At 38.6% G+C, this 17526-nt stretch overlaps 3 protein-coding genes across 3 annotated transcripts; 1 reads left to right on the top strand and 2 right to left on the bottom strand.

Annotated features, from left to right (window-relative positions):
* Positions 1-50: 50 nt before the first annotated feature.
* Positions 51-1853, bottom strand: LOC148743385 (uncharacterized). The gene is made up of 4 exons (XM_088755180.1): positions 1536-1853; positions 1188-1427; positions 770-893; positions 51-381 (listed from the first exon to the last, which is right to left on the bottom strand). The coding sequence occupies exons 1-4, from the start codon at positions 1717-1719 to the stop codon at positions 306-308; spliced, it is 624 nt and encodes a 207-aa protein (XP_088611306.1). The 5' UTR covers positions 1720-1853; the 3' UTR covers positions 51-305.
* A 5842-nt stretch (positions 1854-7695) lies between these two features.
* On the top strand, positions 7696-13152 carry LOC111344749 (dipeptidyl peptidase 1). Its single transcript, XM_022952001.2, has 5 exons — positions 7696-8140; positions 9224-9449; positions 10155-10402; positions 11513-11779; positions 12611-13152. Exons 1-5 carry the CDS (start codon positions 7726-7728, stop codon positions 12823-12825), a joined length of 1371 nt encoding a protein of 456 aa, XP_022807736.1. The 5' UTR covers positions 7696-7725; the 3' UTR covers positions 12826-13152.
* LOC148743384 (adenosine receptor A3-like) lies at positions 12175-17374 on the bottom strand. Its single transcript, XM_088726186.1, has one exon. It carries the CDS (start codon positions 15108-15110, stop codon positions 14184-14186), a length of 927 nt encoding a protein of 308 aa, XP_088582312.1. The 5' UTR covers positions 15111-17374; the 3' UTR covers positions 12175-14183.
* Between the last annotated feature and the right edge of the window lie 152 nt (positions 17375-17526).

Below are 17526 nucleotides of genomic sequence, written 5' to 3'. Positions count from 1 at the left end.
ATCTCTACGAGTATATACAGGTTAGTGAGTTTAACGTCTTGCTTTCCTGTTGTTTGTTTCTTTTTGTAGTCGTAAATGTAAGTTTTTGTTTTCTATCGGAGTTACGTTTTGAGGAGGATTATTAAATTATAAACGGTTTTTAGGCAACAGATTGCAATACTCGGAACATTCTGTACCCGGGATCTGAATGGGAAAATCCGAACTGCTGGAGCGCGCGGAATAAGCCAATAAGATTCGAAGATTAAGGATTCCGGACCGCTGAGATGCTTAGAAAAAAAATAATGGTTATTCAAAACTTTGGTGCCTTACAAGTAGTTTAACTTCGTGTTGCTGTTGAAGACTCCAGGTGGCAGCTCCTCTATCTGATTGTTGTCAAAATCTCTACGAGTATATATAGGTTAGTGAGTTTAACGTCTTCCTTTCCTGTTGTTTGTTTCTTTTTGTAGTTGTAAATGTAAGTTTTTGTTTTCCTTCGGAGTTACTTTTTGAGGAGAATTATTAGATTACAAGCGGTTTTTAGGCAACAGATTGTAATACTGGGAGCATTCCGTATCCGGGGTCTGAATGGGAAAATCCAAACCGCTGGAGCTCCCGAAATTAAATAAGCCAATGAAATTCGAGGAGTAAGGATTTCGGACCGATGAGATGTTTGGGAAAACAATAAATGATTGTAATAAATTTTAGTGACATTTGGTTTAAGATTTTCACCTAGATATCTACGAGAATATACAGGTTATACAGGTTAAACAAAAAGAGTTGGAATGCTTACAATTTCGCTGTAGAATGGGGCAAGTACCGTGGAACTGACTGTAAATGTTTTCCTCTGCATTCAATGCGGGTAGCTGCACTCATGATTCCAACTGCTGTGGTACATTTGCAAGGATGTGGGCAGCCTTGAATATGGAAAGAAAACATGTTTTTATTTACGTGCTGTTTGCTGAGATTTAGGTTTTTTGGTTTTACTTGCTGAGCTTCGTTCTCGTTATCTCGTGAATCCTCAATACTATTTCAATGTCGTTTGGTCGCTAAAACGATAATGTCAGTCTCTCAGCTGCGAAGGCAGGTGAAAAAGCTTTAGGATTTGCTCATTTCACCAGCAAGGTATGGAAACATTGCAAATGTGCAGTATATTTCCTTCTCAGCCCTGTTGGGTTTAGAATCAAATCAGTATTTCCAAATAAACTCACTTTTAATGACGAGATGAATTTCTTTTTTTTCACGTATGTTTACTTCACAGCTGTACTTGTCATAGTTTTCTCCATTAATGTTCAGCTGATACTGCACACTCGTACTGTTCTGTACCACTGTGCCGTTCTTTCTCCAAACAATAATTGGTGCCGGTGCACCTTGTGCTGGACACCATAGAGATGAGGTTTGGTTGAAAAGAACAAACTGAGTTGTAGCCACGTTGTCAAGACTGGGGTAGACTAGAAGGGAACAAATGAATGAAATGTACTTATACCTCTGTCATGTTCTATCTATCGACTTAAAAACATTTTAAAATTGTTTTAGTTTGTAACTTCAGAAGACAATACCTGTTATGTTAAGTGTTTTGTTGATGTAAGAGCCCCAAAACCTGATACAATGCTTGGAAAAACCAGATTTACTGATCCACAAGTTTTGTCCACTGGATCGCACAATACCAGAAATGTTCCTTCCACAAAATCTTCCGAGAAGATTGGCAGACTTGTTGTATCCATCGCGAATCGCGAGGTACATATCATCAATGCATGGTGTTGCATGTGACGTCTCCAAGGTAAAATTGAGTTCTACATAATGTCCCTTTGGAACTTGCAAAAGTTGACTTGAGTGAAACGATGGCACAACTCTCTGAAGGCTTACCTCCGCTACTAGCGCAACTGCAAGTAAAATCAGAGTAAACGAGAGGACAAAGAGAAAAGTTCCTCGCCCGGGTCTTGATATATGTCAATTTCGCCGAAGCATTGCAAGAGAGCATCTCGAATGGACCCTTTTTTCCCAGAAATGTTCAGAACGGAGACTAGAACTGATAGGACGTTTCATTGAAAGCCATATAGAACAAATTATGCCGTCATTGGTTATGTTTATGAAAACCTGTATTAGTAAGACAAAGATGAGTATATAAGTTCACACCGGCGAGAACTGATACATCAGCATCGACAAGAAGTAAAAGGAAAGAAACCACACCGACTATTTATATCCTGGTTTTGGAGAGGTTCAGCCGGAATACTTGCTGATGCTTTGAAACCTCACTTGATCTGTTAAATATTCAGGGATATTTAGACGTAATATATCTCCTGGTTTTTAATTTCAAGCACAAGAAACATATTGCCGGTTTCAGCATAATATTAAGTGCAAGATATTAACCAGCGGGAATATATCGAGCACCGATTGAAATAATCGAGCGGATAATAAATTTATGTTTGTAGACACAACCTCGTCGTATGTTCTCGTGTAATTGTTACGGAGATATTGTTTTCCGTAAGATACACATATGATCTTTTCTTTCGATCTTTCGGTTCGCTACTATGATTCATTAACCATGCGATGAAATTTTCTACAAAAGCATTTTTAACAAACTTTTCTCTCCTCGTGACGCATATAAATTACATAATTAAGTGAGCGCGCGTTTGATGCCGAACATCGAATATTAAAATAATTTGCTTCTTCTAGACTCAGGGGATAAGGCTGGTTGCCTAATAATGAGAGAAAAAATCGTTTTGCAACACGATTTGGTTGAAAATTAAACGAAGAATTACTAAACTGTATTTTGCTCATCCTAATGCTTGCGCTGCATGAGTTGAATTTTGTTGTTACGTCTCGGACATGGTCTGCTGTTGACTCGAGCCCGTTTCTACTCATGGGAACATCGAAGACCGGAAAGCCGTGAAAATGACGAAAGTAGGACCTATGTGTTAGATTTCGCCTAATTTAAGAAGGAGCAGTGGAGCATGTTTCGAGTTCCTGTCCAAGAGTCGCCTTCCGGAAAATGTTTCTATTGCGCTGAAGGTTCCTAATCTTCTCGCGAGTGCATTCTATTCAGACATAAACATTTAAGGAACAAGTCTAGTTAAGAGCAGTTATGTAACGAATTTTAGAAAATAAACGGCATTTTTAAAAGTCATGTTTGGACAATAATTACTGTCATCTTCAGTTAAAAACTATTACTTCTTAAATATTTTAACTGAAGATTACGATTAGTTACTGTCGAAACATTTCTTTTAAAAATGCCATCTAAGCAAAAAGTGCAGTTTTACCGGGAGGCAATTTCAGTTTATGTTTTGCTTTGGAATAAGCTTATACGAAATATTTAGTCTTTTGGCTTGATATCCTTTTTAATAAACATAAAAACGCTTACAGAGAGCAATGAAGAAACCCCATATGGTCCTTCTGGACGCCATCTTCCTCTTTTCAGTTGTTAAGCTGAGGGAAAGTGATAATAGTCACTTCACCGTATCCCATCATATAACGTTTTAGTACAACTGAGTTAACGTACATGAATTAACTTGAAATATTTGATAACAAGAAAGGCACCGCTCTGAAGGCACCGCTCTGCACATTTGCAACTAAATCAAATTAAAAAACCTTTATTTTAAGATGGTGACACCAATAACTTTTAAAAAGTATTCTCTCTAGTAGCCGCTCTAAAAACAAAATTGCTCAATGATGAAAAGCTTATTTACAAATAGTAATTATGATAAAAGATCTTAAAAATTTTTGTATTCTCCCTCCCTAGTGGCCCTTTAAAAACAAGATTGAGAAGAATAAAATTACAACAATCATGATAAAAAGCCTTTTTACAATTATAAAGGCTGATAGTTTCTAAAGAAACTGTTTGGGGCTGCGTCGGTGGGGGTAATATTAATATATCAACAAAGTTGAAATGGTAAAATGGCCACCGTTACGATTATCAAAGCTGACGTTTCGAGCGTTAGCCCTTCGTCGGAGCGAATAGAGGAATTGTGGGTTGTGTGTGCTTTTAAAGGCAGCAAAAGGAGCTACGTGATTGGTGGGAACATAGCAACGGGAAAAACACGAATAAATTAGTGGACGCTCGAAACGTCAGCTTTTATAATGGTAACGGTGGTCAATTTACCATTTCAACTTTGTTGATATATTCAAATTATTCACTAAATTTTCTCCGATTCTTATTGGTGTAAATTGATCACGTGACGCGATAGTGTTCATCCGTGGAGAGACACTATTAGCCCTTATAGTTCACCACTAAATTTTCTCCGGTTCTTATTAGTTTACATCGATCACGTGACGCGATAGTGTTCATCCGTGGAGAGACACTATTAGCCCTTATAGTTCACCACTAAATTTTCTCCGGTTCTTATTGGTTTAAATCGATCACGTGACGCGATAGTGTTCATCCGTGGAGAGACACTATCAGCCCATAGTGCCCGCCGCGGAAAATACCCGGATGGATAGTGCCAGTCCGCGGAAAATACCTGGATTAATAGTACTCATCCGTGAAAAGTTTTGAATAGTTTGACGGCCGCGAAGTTAGGCAGATCGGAAAAACAGTGACTTTTCAATTCTGACAGGTATAACGTATTATTTAGCCAATGTACGGTTGCGAATTCTTGACATTTGTGACATGCTGTAGGCGCGGAAGAAAATTTAGTGGTGAACAATAAAAACAATAGAGTGTTTATGTCTCGGAACTATCGGTCTGATAGTTGCCCCTTGGAAATTTGATGTTCTTAAAACTAGCATATTTGTTTTAAGAACATCAAATTTCCAAGGGGCAACTATCAGCCGATAGTTCCTCGACAGAAACACTCTTTTGTTTAAATAGTGCTTGTCCGCGGAAAATACTCAGATGGATAGTACTCATCCGTGAAACATTTTGGATGGTTTGACGGCCGCGAAGTTAGGCAGATCGGAAAAACAGTGACTTTTCAATTCTTAAAGGTATAAAACAATAGAGTGTTTACGTCTCGGAACTATCGTTCTAATGGTTGCCCCTTGGAAATTTGATGTTTTAAAAACTAGCATATTTGTTTTAAGAACATCAAATTTCCGTGGGGCAACTATCCGCCGATAGTTCCTCGACAGAAACACTATTGTTTAACTAGTGATTATAATAAAAGTTCTTATAAAAAAAAAAAAATCACAGTAACTTTTTAATTTTCCACCGTATAGTTTGAGGCGACGTTATTAGTCAGTGTTGTCTTCATTAAGCTAAAGAAGGTGGTTGGTTCTAAGTTAAGAGCATTTAGTTCTTTAATAGTGGAATAAAAGAATGTTGTCCTTATTGCTTCAGTACTGGGTTTGGGTTAGCGGTATAATGTTTTTGTTCTGCTAGAGTATTTGTATTCAAACCGGAGTGAGTCCAAGGTTGCAATTAAGTATTCCGGTGCTTTTCTATCAATAACTTTCTTTGAGAGGCCGAATTTATTGAGCTTGAATAGTTGATCAACCGGTAGCAACGTAAGCTTTTAAAAATTATCTTAAGATCGTGCATCCCGAGGACTATCAAAAATTAATCGAGCCCAGCGTTTTTAAAGTTTAAACAGTTCGTCAAAGTTGGTTTGGCTACAGTCGCTCCAAACAGTGCAGCGATAAGTAAAGAGCGGTTTGATACTTGCATTGTAGAGAAGCAATCGATATTTGGTTGGTACATATTTCCGAGCTCTTGCTAAAATTGCAATTATTTGAAGTAGTTTTCGGCGCAGTGTGTCAATGTGTTCGTTCCAGGTGAGATGACTAGAAATATACACTCCTAAGATACGTTCTGACCTAAACCTTAATAAGTTTCATGCCTTCAACTGAAAGAACAAGAGATTGTTTTGCTGAATTTGCAAGTTTTTGTCTGGTCGAAATTCTACTGTACTTTGTCTTTGCTGGATGCACTTTCGAGAACAATTCCCGAGAACTCCGGCCAAAACAATTGATATTACCATATTCAGTTCACCTCATGACAGTAACTAAGGAATTTTAAAGCATTCCAGTTACACTTACCTTTCCAGGCTTACCTTTGCAATTACATTTCCGCAGTGATATTTCAGGTAATTACTCCAAAGATTCCTTATTTCTTGTTCTTCCGCTTTAGTTGTCCGCGCCACAAAGCACGTGTCTTCAATAATAGACTGAACACGAAAACGTAAAGATGTTGTCATCATTCTTATCTTATTCCAGCGGAGAAAGTCTGAATAACTAACACACCACTGTTTATAATAATACATTAATAAGTAAATTTATCATTATCATTGTTATTGGAAAGACAGTGGGATGGGAAAAATCAGTAAGTGCTTAATGTTAAGCCGCCGAATCTATAGATGTTTTGTAACCCCGTAAATGAAGAATGGCTGAGGTAATTCATTATTGTCTTTGAGTTAAATATCGAGGAAGCAAAAGGTGCAGTAAATTTTTCCGACAGGTTTGATATTTCCGCCCCCCACTCAATTAAGTCTGTGATCTATTTTACTAGCATTTCACCCTATCGACATTTGGAATATCAAAAAGAGGTAAATACCTGGAGTATATTTTCGCTGCTCCCTCATTTCAACTCAGATCGAACTACCTTTAAACAGCATTGAATTCACATACAGAAAGCCGTCTGTATACAGCTGTTCCAAATCATTATCTTAAGATGAATATTCTTAAGAAAGCGCTGTCCATTTATTTCAAGTCAGTAAGGATGACAACTGTTAAGACGACGTTACCGAACTTGTGCGCGCGTGTCTAGCGCCCACTTGCTTTGAGATCACATTTTGTACCCAGCAAATCACGCAGACTTTTTTTTTTTTTTTTGACGTGTGCAAGTTTTTTTTTTTTTTTTTTGAATAGTTAGAAAAGTTTTGAGCTTTTGAGTAGCAATTTGTTTGGCGCCGGGTTGTTGGTATTTACTGTGTTTACCGTGAGTTTACCGTTTACCGAGTTACAAATAAACGTGACTGTTTGTTTGATTTCCGTTTCTGCTTCCGAACAACGTTCTCAAACATCTGTGCATTAACGTCTGCAATTGTGCCTAAAGCCAATTTTGCATTTCTATAAATATAGTCGACATGGTATGAGTGACACATTACGGGCGTTTATGAAAACATTGTTGGTTTGACAATAAAAAGGAAGTACTTACTTTCAACATCTTCTAAAAAATGTGATATGCCGTTAGCGTTCAAATGAGTCTACTCTCCCCCCTCCCTCCGGGACGATTATAAATTTCTGGTTCTGCAAGAGGAGGGGGGCTATTAGAGAGTTGTCTGATAAGTTACATGACCAGAGACCATAGAATGTGCCCTAAGGCGACAATTGTGGTGAACTAGGTCTCTGCGAATTCCTCCCCCCTCCCCCTCCCCCCTCCCCCCTCCCCCTCCCCCTTCCCCCCTCCACACACACGCACTGAAGATATTACGCAGAGAGAGGTTATCAAAAACTCTATTAGAGTCAAAAAGCCAGTTATCATTCCTCTTATCTGTCGCCTATCTTGCCAGAATACCGCTAATAGTTTGGAGTCCTCTTATTGAAAGAGATACTACCTCTTTTTTTAGTATGGGTGAGTATGGTGTAGGGAGGGGGGGTGGGGGAGGAGAAGGGCTTCTGAAAGAGGAAGGGGGCTCACTAGGGGGTCGAAGAGGCCCGCGGCGATTAACCCAGGTCCTCCTTAACCCCCCCCCCCCCTCCCCCAGCCAAGCAATTCTGGTGAAGCGACTCAATGCTGACCGGGAGCTCGCCTATCCCTGGAACGAGCCAATATCGCGTGACTAGAACCTGGATCTTCATATCTGCTCTCAAATCATGGCAACTCAGATCGCGGTGATAGCTAATCTCGTTTTGTTCTCTTTCTACATTTATGTCAATGCCGACACTCCAGCTAATTGTACCTACGAAGAGATAAGCGGATCATGGCTTTTTTCGATCGGAGAGGGAGGCCATGACAACACCATCGACTGCTCCTCGTTCAAACCTGTCTCTGAGCTCCAAGTGACTTTGTTGTTTCCTGATGTCGCAGTCGATTCGGAAGGAAATGTCGGCTTTTGGACATTGATCTACAATCAAGGCTTTGAAGTGAATATAAACGGAGTGGCATATTTCGCATTTTCAGCTTACGAGAAGAGTGGAGAAAAAGTGACCAGTTTTTGCGACAAAACCTCCAACGGATGGAGTCATCCCGCGAAGGGTTATCACGCCGGAAATTGGTCTTGTTACAGCGGTAAGATGTTTTTAGGAAACATACCTGTATAGAGAGTGAGCCTCGGTATCAACAGTGCTGCCTCACGTTGCTACCAGTGTCTTTTAATCAAAGTATGATGAGATTGAGGTTGATATCCTCACGCACAGTGGAGAAGTGACGGAAGGGAGACTTTCCTTATCACCCCCTCCCAATTCATGATTATTGTGACATCTTCAAATTCGAAAATTCAAAAATGTAGGGCCACGAAAATTTTCATGCTCATCAGCTCATCAGGCATAAGAGGGTCCAAATTCGTATCAATTTTCAAAATTTTCAGCTCAATAGCGTGCTTGGTTTGGAAATCAGCGCAGTTTCAAGTTCAGAGTTATGATGGTTGCGTGACTTACAGCTATGATCGCATTCGTCGAAAAATATAGACCTCTCTGCTGATTTGTAGTCTTTTTATGAAATTATGTATCAGAAAAAGTGTTTTTGTACATGTTGTACATTTTGTTTTGTTGGTTTAGTTTAGATAATCAGTGGGCTAGATAGCTAAAGTAAGTTTCCAGATGTTTTACACTATTTATTTTTACACTTATAGAGAAGTGCTTCCTTTACCTATCTCCTATAACACTGCAATTTCTGAACCTTATACACAGAATTTCTTTTTTCGATGCGTAACTGTGAAAACTATCAAACAAGGGGCTTTTGAGGTTGTTCGTTCAATTTTTTGGATCGCTTTTTCGCTTGTGTTTTTTAATTTGGTGTCAGTATCAGTTTGTGGTTTTTCCTTTTTTTTCAGCATTTGTTTCCGGTTTCCGAAAAAAACCCCGCAGTTTTTCTGATTTGATATCCTTTTCGGCCCTATTCGGTTTTCGAGTCTCCCAATTCGTTGCCCGGTCTCTGTTCGTGAATTTTTTAATTTTGATGCTTTTTTTCTCTGAAGAAGTAGCCTGAGTATCACGCGTTTCTGGGAGGAAGGCCTGACACTCAGGCTAGTGAAGAAGGGATTCAGATAGAAAAAAAAAAATAGAAGAAAATGGCAGAATTCTTTGACCCGTGGTCATGAGAAAAAGATAGCACTTTCTTCAATTCATTTGTTTTCTTTTTCTCGCACAATAGGGAAAAAAACTTTAGGGAAGGTTCCACCCAAAACGGAATACCTCAAACCTCAGCAGCAAAATGCTGTAAGTCAGATGTTTATCCCTAACCAGAAGTTTATTGACCAAGTAAACAGTGCTCAAAATTCTTGGAAAGCTGTGGTGTATGAGGAATACAGTAGGATGACTGTAGCACAGTTAATTGCTCGTGGTGGATGGCCAAAGAAGCTGCATTTCCCTAAACCAAGGTAACAGTCACCTACGTTACTTTCTGCCTTTCGTGGTATTTTCTTTGACAATTATTCAGGGAGCAATCATGAAACTTTAAGGGATGTTTTTGATTTTTTATTTAAGGCCAATTATCTATACTGTTCTCTACACATTTCCTGTCACATTAGCAAGGAGAATTTGTGAAACAGACAAGAGCTTCTTAAGTCTGCAATCATTTCCGTTTTTCTCATTACCTGTAATGTTTGATTCAGCATGATACTGTTAGGAGAAATTGGATCCTTATTGTTCTTAGGGGATTGGAGGGTTAAGGGACTTTAAGGGCATAAAATAAACTGAAAATCAGAACAAATGAAAACTTCAGGAGATACGGGAAAAGCCAAAGAGGGTTTTAAATGGGTTAGAATAATCATTTTAGAAAAGGGACAGTAATTTTGTCCATATGAAATGTACTCCCTCTTTTACTATTTTGAAAGGTAGTGCCCAAAGTAGACAAAAAAAAAAAGAGAAGAGTTACCTGGCAATAAATGTATAGTGCCAGTTGTAAAGATCCTGAGAGCTCAGGATTGAACAAGATTGAATATAACGATCCTTTAACATCCGCCAACGTGTGGAACATACAAACTACGTATTCCAAGCCCGCCGACTTGTCAGCGGTTGCCAATAATACCATACATTGTTACACTAGTTGCTTCCTCTTTAATTGGGTGAATGTATCTTTACAGCCAAGTGAAAGAAGCAGATCTATTAAAAGCTAAGTTACTCCCAGAGGAGTTTGATTGGAGGAATGTTGATGGGAAAAACTATGTCAGTCCAATCAGAAATCAGGGTAATTGTGGCAGCTGCTATGCGTTTGGTACCATGGCCATGTTTGAGGCTCGTGTGCGTATCATGTCAAATGGAAGTAGAACACCAGTGTTCTCTACTCAAGATATTGTAAGCTGTTCTGAATATTCACAAGGTTGTGAAGGGGGTAGGTATTAAATATCTTTTCATGCTTTGTACCATTACATTAATTTAGCAGTAAGTGAAAAAAAGAAAACAGATGCTAAAGCAGACAATTCATGGTGTAAACTGAGGGAGAGTTTCAAGGAGAACTCAAGTTTGCATCCTGGGAATTGAGCCTGAGATGGGTAAGGAACAGGCATCTGGAGGCAGGGATAAGGAAAGGGAAGTCTAATTTAAAGGGGATGTGGAAGTAGTGGGGTATGAGTTTCAGTTTTAAGCATCATGGAATGGGCAGAGGCAATTCCTTGATGAGTGGAGGAGATATGTGCAGGATTGGATGAGAAAGGAATAACAGCAAGGGAGAGGGGCTTGGGACTAGAAAGTATTGGAATTTGATGACAGTGGGGTGGGGGTGAGGATTGGATGTATGCTTCATATGGTTTAAAGTAAAGAGCTGAATGGAGAAAGGAGGACTCGGGACTGGAAATCCAATGTGTGGAGGGGAGAAAATTGTATCTCACATCCTCTGAAAACAGATGGAATCATTATGTTTATGTTGAAAACAGAACCAAAACTCTGGTTTCATCTAGTGGTTTCTTCATGGCTTGATCCTTTAAACCTTAAGAGTGGCCATACATTCTCTTAACAGTAATCCTGCTTAATCATTCATTAAGATCATGAGAATGACCCCTAATCTATGAGGCTTTGATTTTTTAGCAAATTTCTCCCCATCAGTACCAAAGGAAATGTGTGAAGAACAGTATGGAGACTATGTATACTGATGTTAGGGTGTAAAGGGTTGAATTCTTTTCACTAAATGTGCTTTGGGAAGCAGCCATCCTTTTGCTGTATCCCTGGTTTGTTTCAGACCTTACTGTCACTGCAGTGGGTTGTATTTCTTATAATAATTGTTGCTCATCCTTGCTGGAAGGTTTTAAATTTTTCCTTTTTTTTTGTCAGGGTTGTCAGATATTCCACCCAACAATAAATAAATATCTAAATTTCCATCCAATTTTGCACCCAAGAAAAAGAGGATGTAAACCCTCTGTGGATTTGCTATTGATTAATTAAAATTGACTCCAATTCAATTTATTTCAGTTTTGAGGTTTTTTTGTTGTTGTTGTTCTTTTTGAAGGTTTCCCATATCTCATTAGCAAGTATGCTAAAGACTTTGGTTTGGTGGATGAAGAGTGCTTCCCCTATGAAGGCAAGGAATTGCAATGTATGGAAAAGAAGTGCACAAGGCAGTTTGGGACTGGGTACCACTATATTGGTGGGTTTTATGGAGCATGTAATGAGGAGCTGATGAAGATTGAATTGGTGAAGAATGGCCCTATAGCTGTCTCTTTTGAGGTCTACGATGACTTCAGGTTTTATAAAGGAGGAATATACCATCATACTGGTGAAGTATCTTTCCATTTGTCAAGTATATTTCATTTCGTTCTTTGTTACATGGAGCACCTTAGGAGTGTTACAAACACCACTCATTTAGGCAAGAAGTTAGTCCATCATAGGTAACCTGCCAATAATTTGCCATGTTTCCCTGACTCTGCTGCTATCCATTTAGAAGGCTGGGAGAGAGGAAAAATCAATGGCCTCTGCTAGGAAAACACAGGGGTCTAAAGAAGGGCAAATACTGCAAACGGGTTAATCTTGCTCATGCCGTTTGACTTCCTGTATGTCAGAGAAAAACACCTGAAACAACTGTGTCATGCAAAATTTAAGAATAAATTGAAACACTTGTAGAAATTAGTGAGAGGTATTAAATATAGTGAAAAGGAAATGTCAAGACTTGGCAAACATAAAGCTTATTTATTCACTGGTATCTGGTAAATTAACTCTTTTATTTGAGCTTTTACAAAAAAGTTACAAGCTTTCAAATCACTAGGTGACTACATCATTGCTAATGAACAGAAGTGGTATTAACACAGCACAACTGCTTGTGGCTCTAAGTTTCTTGGTTCTTTTTTTTGTTTTGTTTTGTTTTTAACTTTATTGGTTTGATTCAATTATGCTTTTTTATGGTTTAGTTTAGACATCGTCGTCATCAGAAACATCATTGTCATCACTATCATTGCAGTCAGTTCCTGACTGCAGCGGCAAACGCTCAAACAGGTTTATCCCCAACAAAAAGCAATGCATACAAGTTGCAGTAATTCCAGTACTTTATACTCAGTGTTCCTCTTAACCAACTGATCTTGTGTTTTGTCTCACTGCCTTCTTTATCACACAGGTCTGACGGACAAATTCAACCCTTTTGAGATAACCAATCACGTGGTGGCAATCGTTGGATATGGAGCTGATAAAGAGACTGGTGAGAAGTTCTGGATTGTGAAAAACAGCTGGGGAGAGAGCTGGGGCGAGAGTGGCTTCTTCCGTATCCGACGAGGAACCGACGAGTGTTCGATTGAAAGCATCGCCGTCTCGGCTCAGCCGATAATGGAATGAGTTGCACTTTTAAAGTGTGATCAGTTGCATGTTCTTAAACACAGTCAGTGATCGCTTTTCTTTTTTTATAAATAAGCGAACGAACTTCCCTAACTTCCAAATGATATTATTTTTACAAGAAATGTAAGGTACAAAAAGTTAACATTTTTCATGTACAAATAATGTGATGTAAACTGCAGAGTAAAACTTAAAAAGTATTTCTAATGTGTAATCGTCCTGAGGCATTGAAATCTCAAAGTTCTGTGAATGATACTTCAGGAAATCAGACATCACTTAGTAAGAATAACGGTTCTGTAATTTGAAATAAAATATTTGATGGCTGTTAAAGTTTCAGTTTATTATTCTCATACCTTCATTATGATTAGTTTTTGTTGCTTTTTTCAACAATCTAAAAGTGCTCTGATTAACCCAGCCCTGTAGGAGGTCAACTCATAGCGCCTTTCTTCTCAGCGCCCTCCAGACAAATCGAGGTGAATTTTGCTGCTACTTCTGGATGCACTTTATGTAGTGTTTGGATGAGGAACAAGGAACAAGGTACGTAATGCTTGATGGTTAGAAAACGACACGATGGGTATGGGTATTCCTATATTGGAGTTCAAAACGGCCCATAATGCCACGCTCACTGCACTCTTAGCAAGAAGGTAAACTTAGAACAAGCCAGTGTTTTTTTTTCATTGAGAAGTCGGTTAAGCTTGCTTCTGTGGAAAACTAATTTATTTTGTTTGTTTGTTAATTGATAAAAACTGAATACGCAAAGTTTACATGTTTCGTCAATAGCTTGATCAAACTGTCTTTTAATTAAAACTTGTGAAAGTTAAGGGAAAATCAATATGTATTGTCTTTAATCTTTATCGAAATCTCGCATGCTGTTTGATTTGTGTAGGACACAGTCCGAACCCGCTTGCAATTATCTGTGGCCTCTATTACAGTCAGTTATGTTTACTCTACCTCCTAAATTGACCATCCCTTTTCAATTGATAATGCGCAAGAACTTCATTAATTCTGCGTTTTGCAAATATTTTTTAACCGCTGAACTGATCTACTTCTGATTTTCCCACTATAATCAAACTAAAGTGATCAACTCAAGTGTTAGAACCCACAGCTGTCACTTACTCCTGCGAGGTATTCCTTGCTCGACATGTTTTTTTTTTTGTTTTTTTTTTTTCCAAGTTACTCCAAAGCTAAGTACGACAAATGGGTAATACAATTCGATTTTCATGAAAATTGACTTCTTGAACTCATAATTTTAATTTGAAAAATCACAAGCAATAAATTCTAGGTGTACCTATAAGAGATTTGTTATTTAAGAGCAGCGAAACTGCGGTTAAAGTTGCTATTTGCTGGCGAGATCTTTGCATCTAGGTTTTACTACAACAAAACTTCTTGAGAGTTTCTTTAACTGCAGTGCGAAGATCACGTTGACGCCAGCAGTAAACCAATGGATTCAACGATGAATTTAGAAAAACCAGAACATAACTGAAATTAAGTATGAGAACGTTTAGAAGATTCACTCTAACAGCCAGAGCGAGTTTAGTAACGAGGAGAGGAAGGTAACAGCCAAGATGAAGGAGTAAGATAAACAAAACGTTCACGGCAGATTTCTTGAACTTGGCCATGTTGAACTGTTGTGCCTGCGCATTCATCTGATCCTGAATCTGAGCTTGGTGGCGTCGCACAACTTGGTAGACTTTTATCCAAGTAAAAGAAACTACGAGAAGGCAAATTGCTATCGTGGATGCAAGTAATGAGCTGGTCAAAGCTTTTCTATCCAGACTTGTTATCAGTGGATATATGCCACTGAAAAACCACACGAATACGAGGAGGCGTGTCGTTTTTTTCTTTGTTACAACTTGTTTATACCGGAGATGCAAATATAATGCCATGTAACGATCGATGCTCATTGCTGTTACAGTACAGAGAGCAATTGGTGTTGAATAGGTAACGAATAAAATCATTGTGTTCATCAGCGCACACGATTTAAGGTGGACCGAGTTAATTAAGCGCATAATACCGAATCCGACACGTATTGGCCCAGAGACAAACCCAATGAACAGATCAGACAAAGCGAGACCGAACATCAAAATGTTTGTTGGCGAACGTAAACTTGGAGTACGCCAAAGTGTTACAAGGACTAGGAAATTACCCAGTAAAGCAGTGACGGAAGTCAAGGTGTTTAAAATCGTTAGGATGATCAAATTCGTCGGGTCATCCACTGAGAGGTTGGTTGGTATTCCAAAACACCACAGCACTTTGGATACGTTGACAACATTGCTGTTCTCTTTCATGTTGGAGTGAATCCTAAAGTTATCATCGAAAATTAAATATACAAACTAAAAAACACCTGCTTTCATGACAATTGTAAGAGCTAAAAAAAAAAACAACTATAATGAGATTTTTGACATTTTCTTATGAATATTAAACTAAACTTGCAAAATTGGATGTCAAGAAATTAACTATTTCAATTTTGCTCCATACAAGACCTTATTGCCAATCATCAAAGAGGACATTGGACTAATAACACATACAACAAAGTGAGACTGAAAAAACTTATCGGTCTTTCGGCCTCCGGTGGGTTAGTTTTAATTAAGTCCTTTATAAAAACAAAACACTGTCAAGTCTTGCAATTTATGTATATTGACACTGAAATATGAAAAAAGAAAGAAGAAAGTTTTGAATTGTTATCGGTAGTATACATATGGTTCTACATTTAAAAGAGCGTTTTCATGTTCCCTTAATATTGAGTAAAAAAAAGTACTTCTTCGTTTCATCAGTCTCGCTGCGTGCTTGTGTTTGCTTTGTTACAATAACCTAGTTCAAAGTTGGTCACAACTTTCTGGTGATTCAATTTGTTTCTGACCCAAATATATTATATAAATTATTTATCCATACGAATCCATTTTCTCACTCTCAAAATATATTCCAGCCTTGTTGAGCAACATGATGTTCATGCCCTTTAGAAATAAACGGGTTTTGGAGGTAGATGACAATGATGTAAGTTAATTTAAATTCAAATCGTAATGACTATCTTTCTCTCTTTAAACAGCTGGATAATTGTCGTTTTTCATGGTGGTATTTTCAGAAGAGCTTAAGAACTCTAAGTACTTACAAGATAAAGTTGGATCGCACAGTTTTTTCCTGTTTCGCGTTTAATCGTTTTCTTAAGAAATAACAATATAAAGTACCGGTAAACTGATCAAAAATACCCAAAGTCGACTGGAATAATAAGAAGAGCTCAGAAGGAGGGGAGGGGTAGCTGAAATCGAATGGGTTAGTGGGGGGAGGGATAATTTGGTCTACATTGGCAGCTCCAGTTAAATGTCCCGATTACTTTATCACCGATGGCACCAACTTTATATAGGGTTCCGTCGGAATTTCATTACCATTTCTCTTGCTCATGAATAGGATTTTGGAGATCGCGTTTCCTTCATTATGATAACCACATTCGTCAAGCCAATAACTGCGAAAGAAAGCAAAACTAACCACTGGAATTTCCACTTGCGATAGAACGAGCTTGATTTTTTGTAATAAACGGCACCTTCAAATGAGGTGTGTCTAACTTGGTGCAGCGGACCAGCAAGTGTAACAGTTTAGAGTTTGATGTTAACCGTGAAAGCTCGCAAACTAACGAAAGGGTAGTAATACAAATGCAACCTTCACACCTTCTATTTCCCTGCCCCACTCCAGAGGCTCGGAATGCGATTTCATCGAAGCTACCTTTCTAAAAACCTTCAGCTCTTCAACTGAAATGTAACTCTATCAGTTGTCGAAAGGTGTTGATCAATAAAAGTAGATGTAGATGTAGGTAAAGATCGATGTTGAGTCACTAATTGTGGTCCTATGTTAATAACCGTGAAGTTTTATTATGGACTTAGAAATCCGATGTTGACAACGGTTTTGAGTCATGTTTGATTTTTCGGTGGAGATGGAACAAAAAAAGCGAATTGTATTTCAACAAGCTCTACAAACTTCCATCGAGAAGTTTTTTTTAAGTTAAGTTATAATCATACTAAATCGTACCAATACCTCACCCCCGTCAGCACCCCCTGTTAGATACAAAACGCTACCGTACATTGCGCATGAACCCATTAATAGCTGCAGCTTTTGTGAAAAACTGTGTTTTGAAGCTAGTCGAGAAGATTTCGGGTCACTGTTGTGATTTTAAAAGTTCAAACTTGCCACAAACCCATTGACAGCTTGTACACTCGACGGCCTTTCGATCCAAATGCAAAATGGCGGCATGAAAATCTCGGGCAGGCGCAGAAAGGAAAATTTGCCCCACTTACGACTTCTACTTTTCTCTCTTTCTCCTGCCCTTTTTTTCCCCTTTCCTTGCCTGAAGTTTCTCCTCACTTGCTGGAAGTTTAGTGGGCTTCATTTTGGTGTAGAGACTTTTTAGGAAACTACTCATTATTTTCAAACACATGCTCAAAAACGTAGAACAAGATTTTCGTGCAGATTTTCAGGTCAAAGTGACATGGTTTTTTGGCTATTTCTCCAATCTCCTTCACTCAATTGCGCTCATTCTGGTATCGTTTGTAAGATATTTTCAACCTGTTCAAGTACGTGCTCAAAGTCGTGCTCCAGGGTTAAAAGCGTTGACGTCACAAGGCGTAGAAAGGGTGTGGGTCCACATAGGCGCTTACGGGCGCACTGTACGTCAATAGGTTAAAACAGAAACACTCACTGAGGTGAGTCGTATGT

This window comes from Stylophora pistillata, chromosome 1 (genome assembly GCF_964205215.1).
Source record: "Stylophora pistillata chromosome 1, jaStyPist1.2, whole genome shotgun sequence".
In the NCBI taxonomy this organism is placed as follows: domain Eukaryota; kingdom Metazoa; phylum Cnidaria; class Anthozoa; order Scleractinia; family Pocilloporidae; genus Stylophora; species Stylophora pistillata.
The sequence above is the reverse complement of the archived record's forward strand: the minus strand, read 5'-3'. Positions and strand labels throughout refer to the sequence as shown.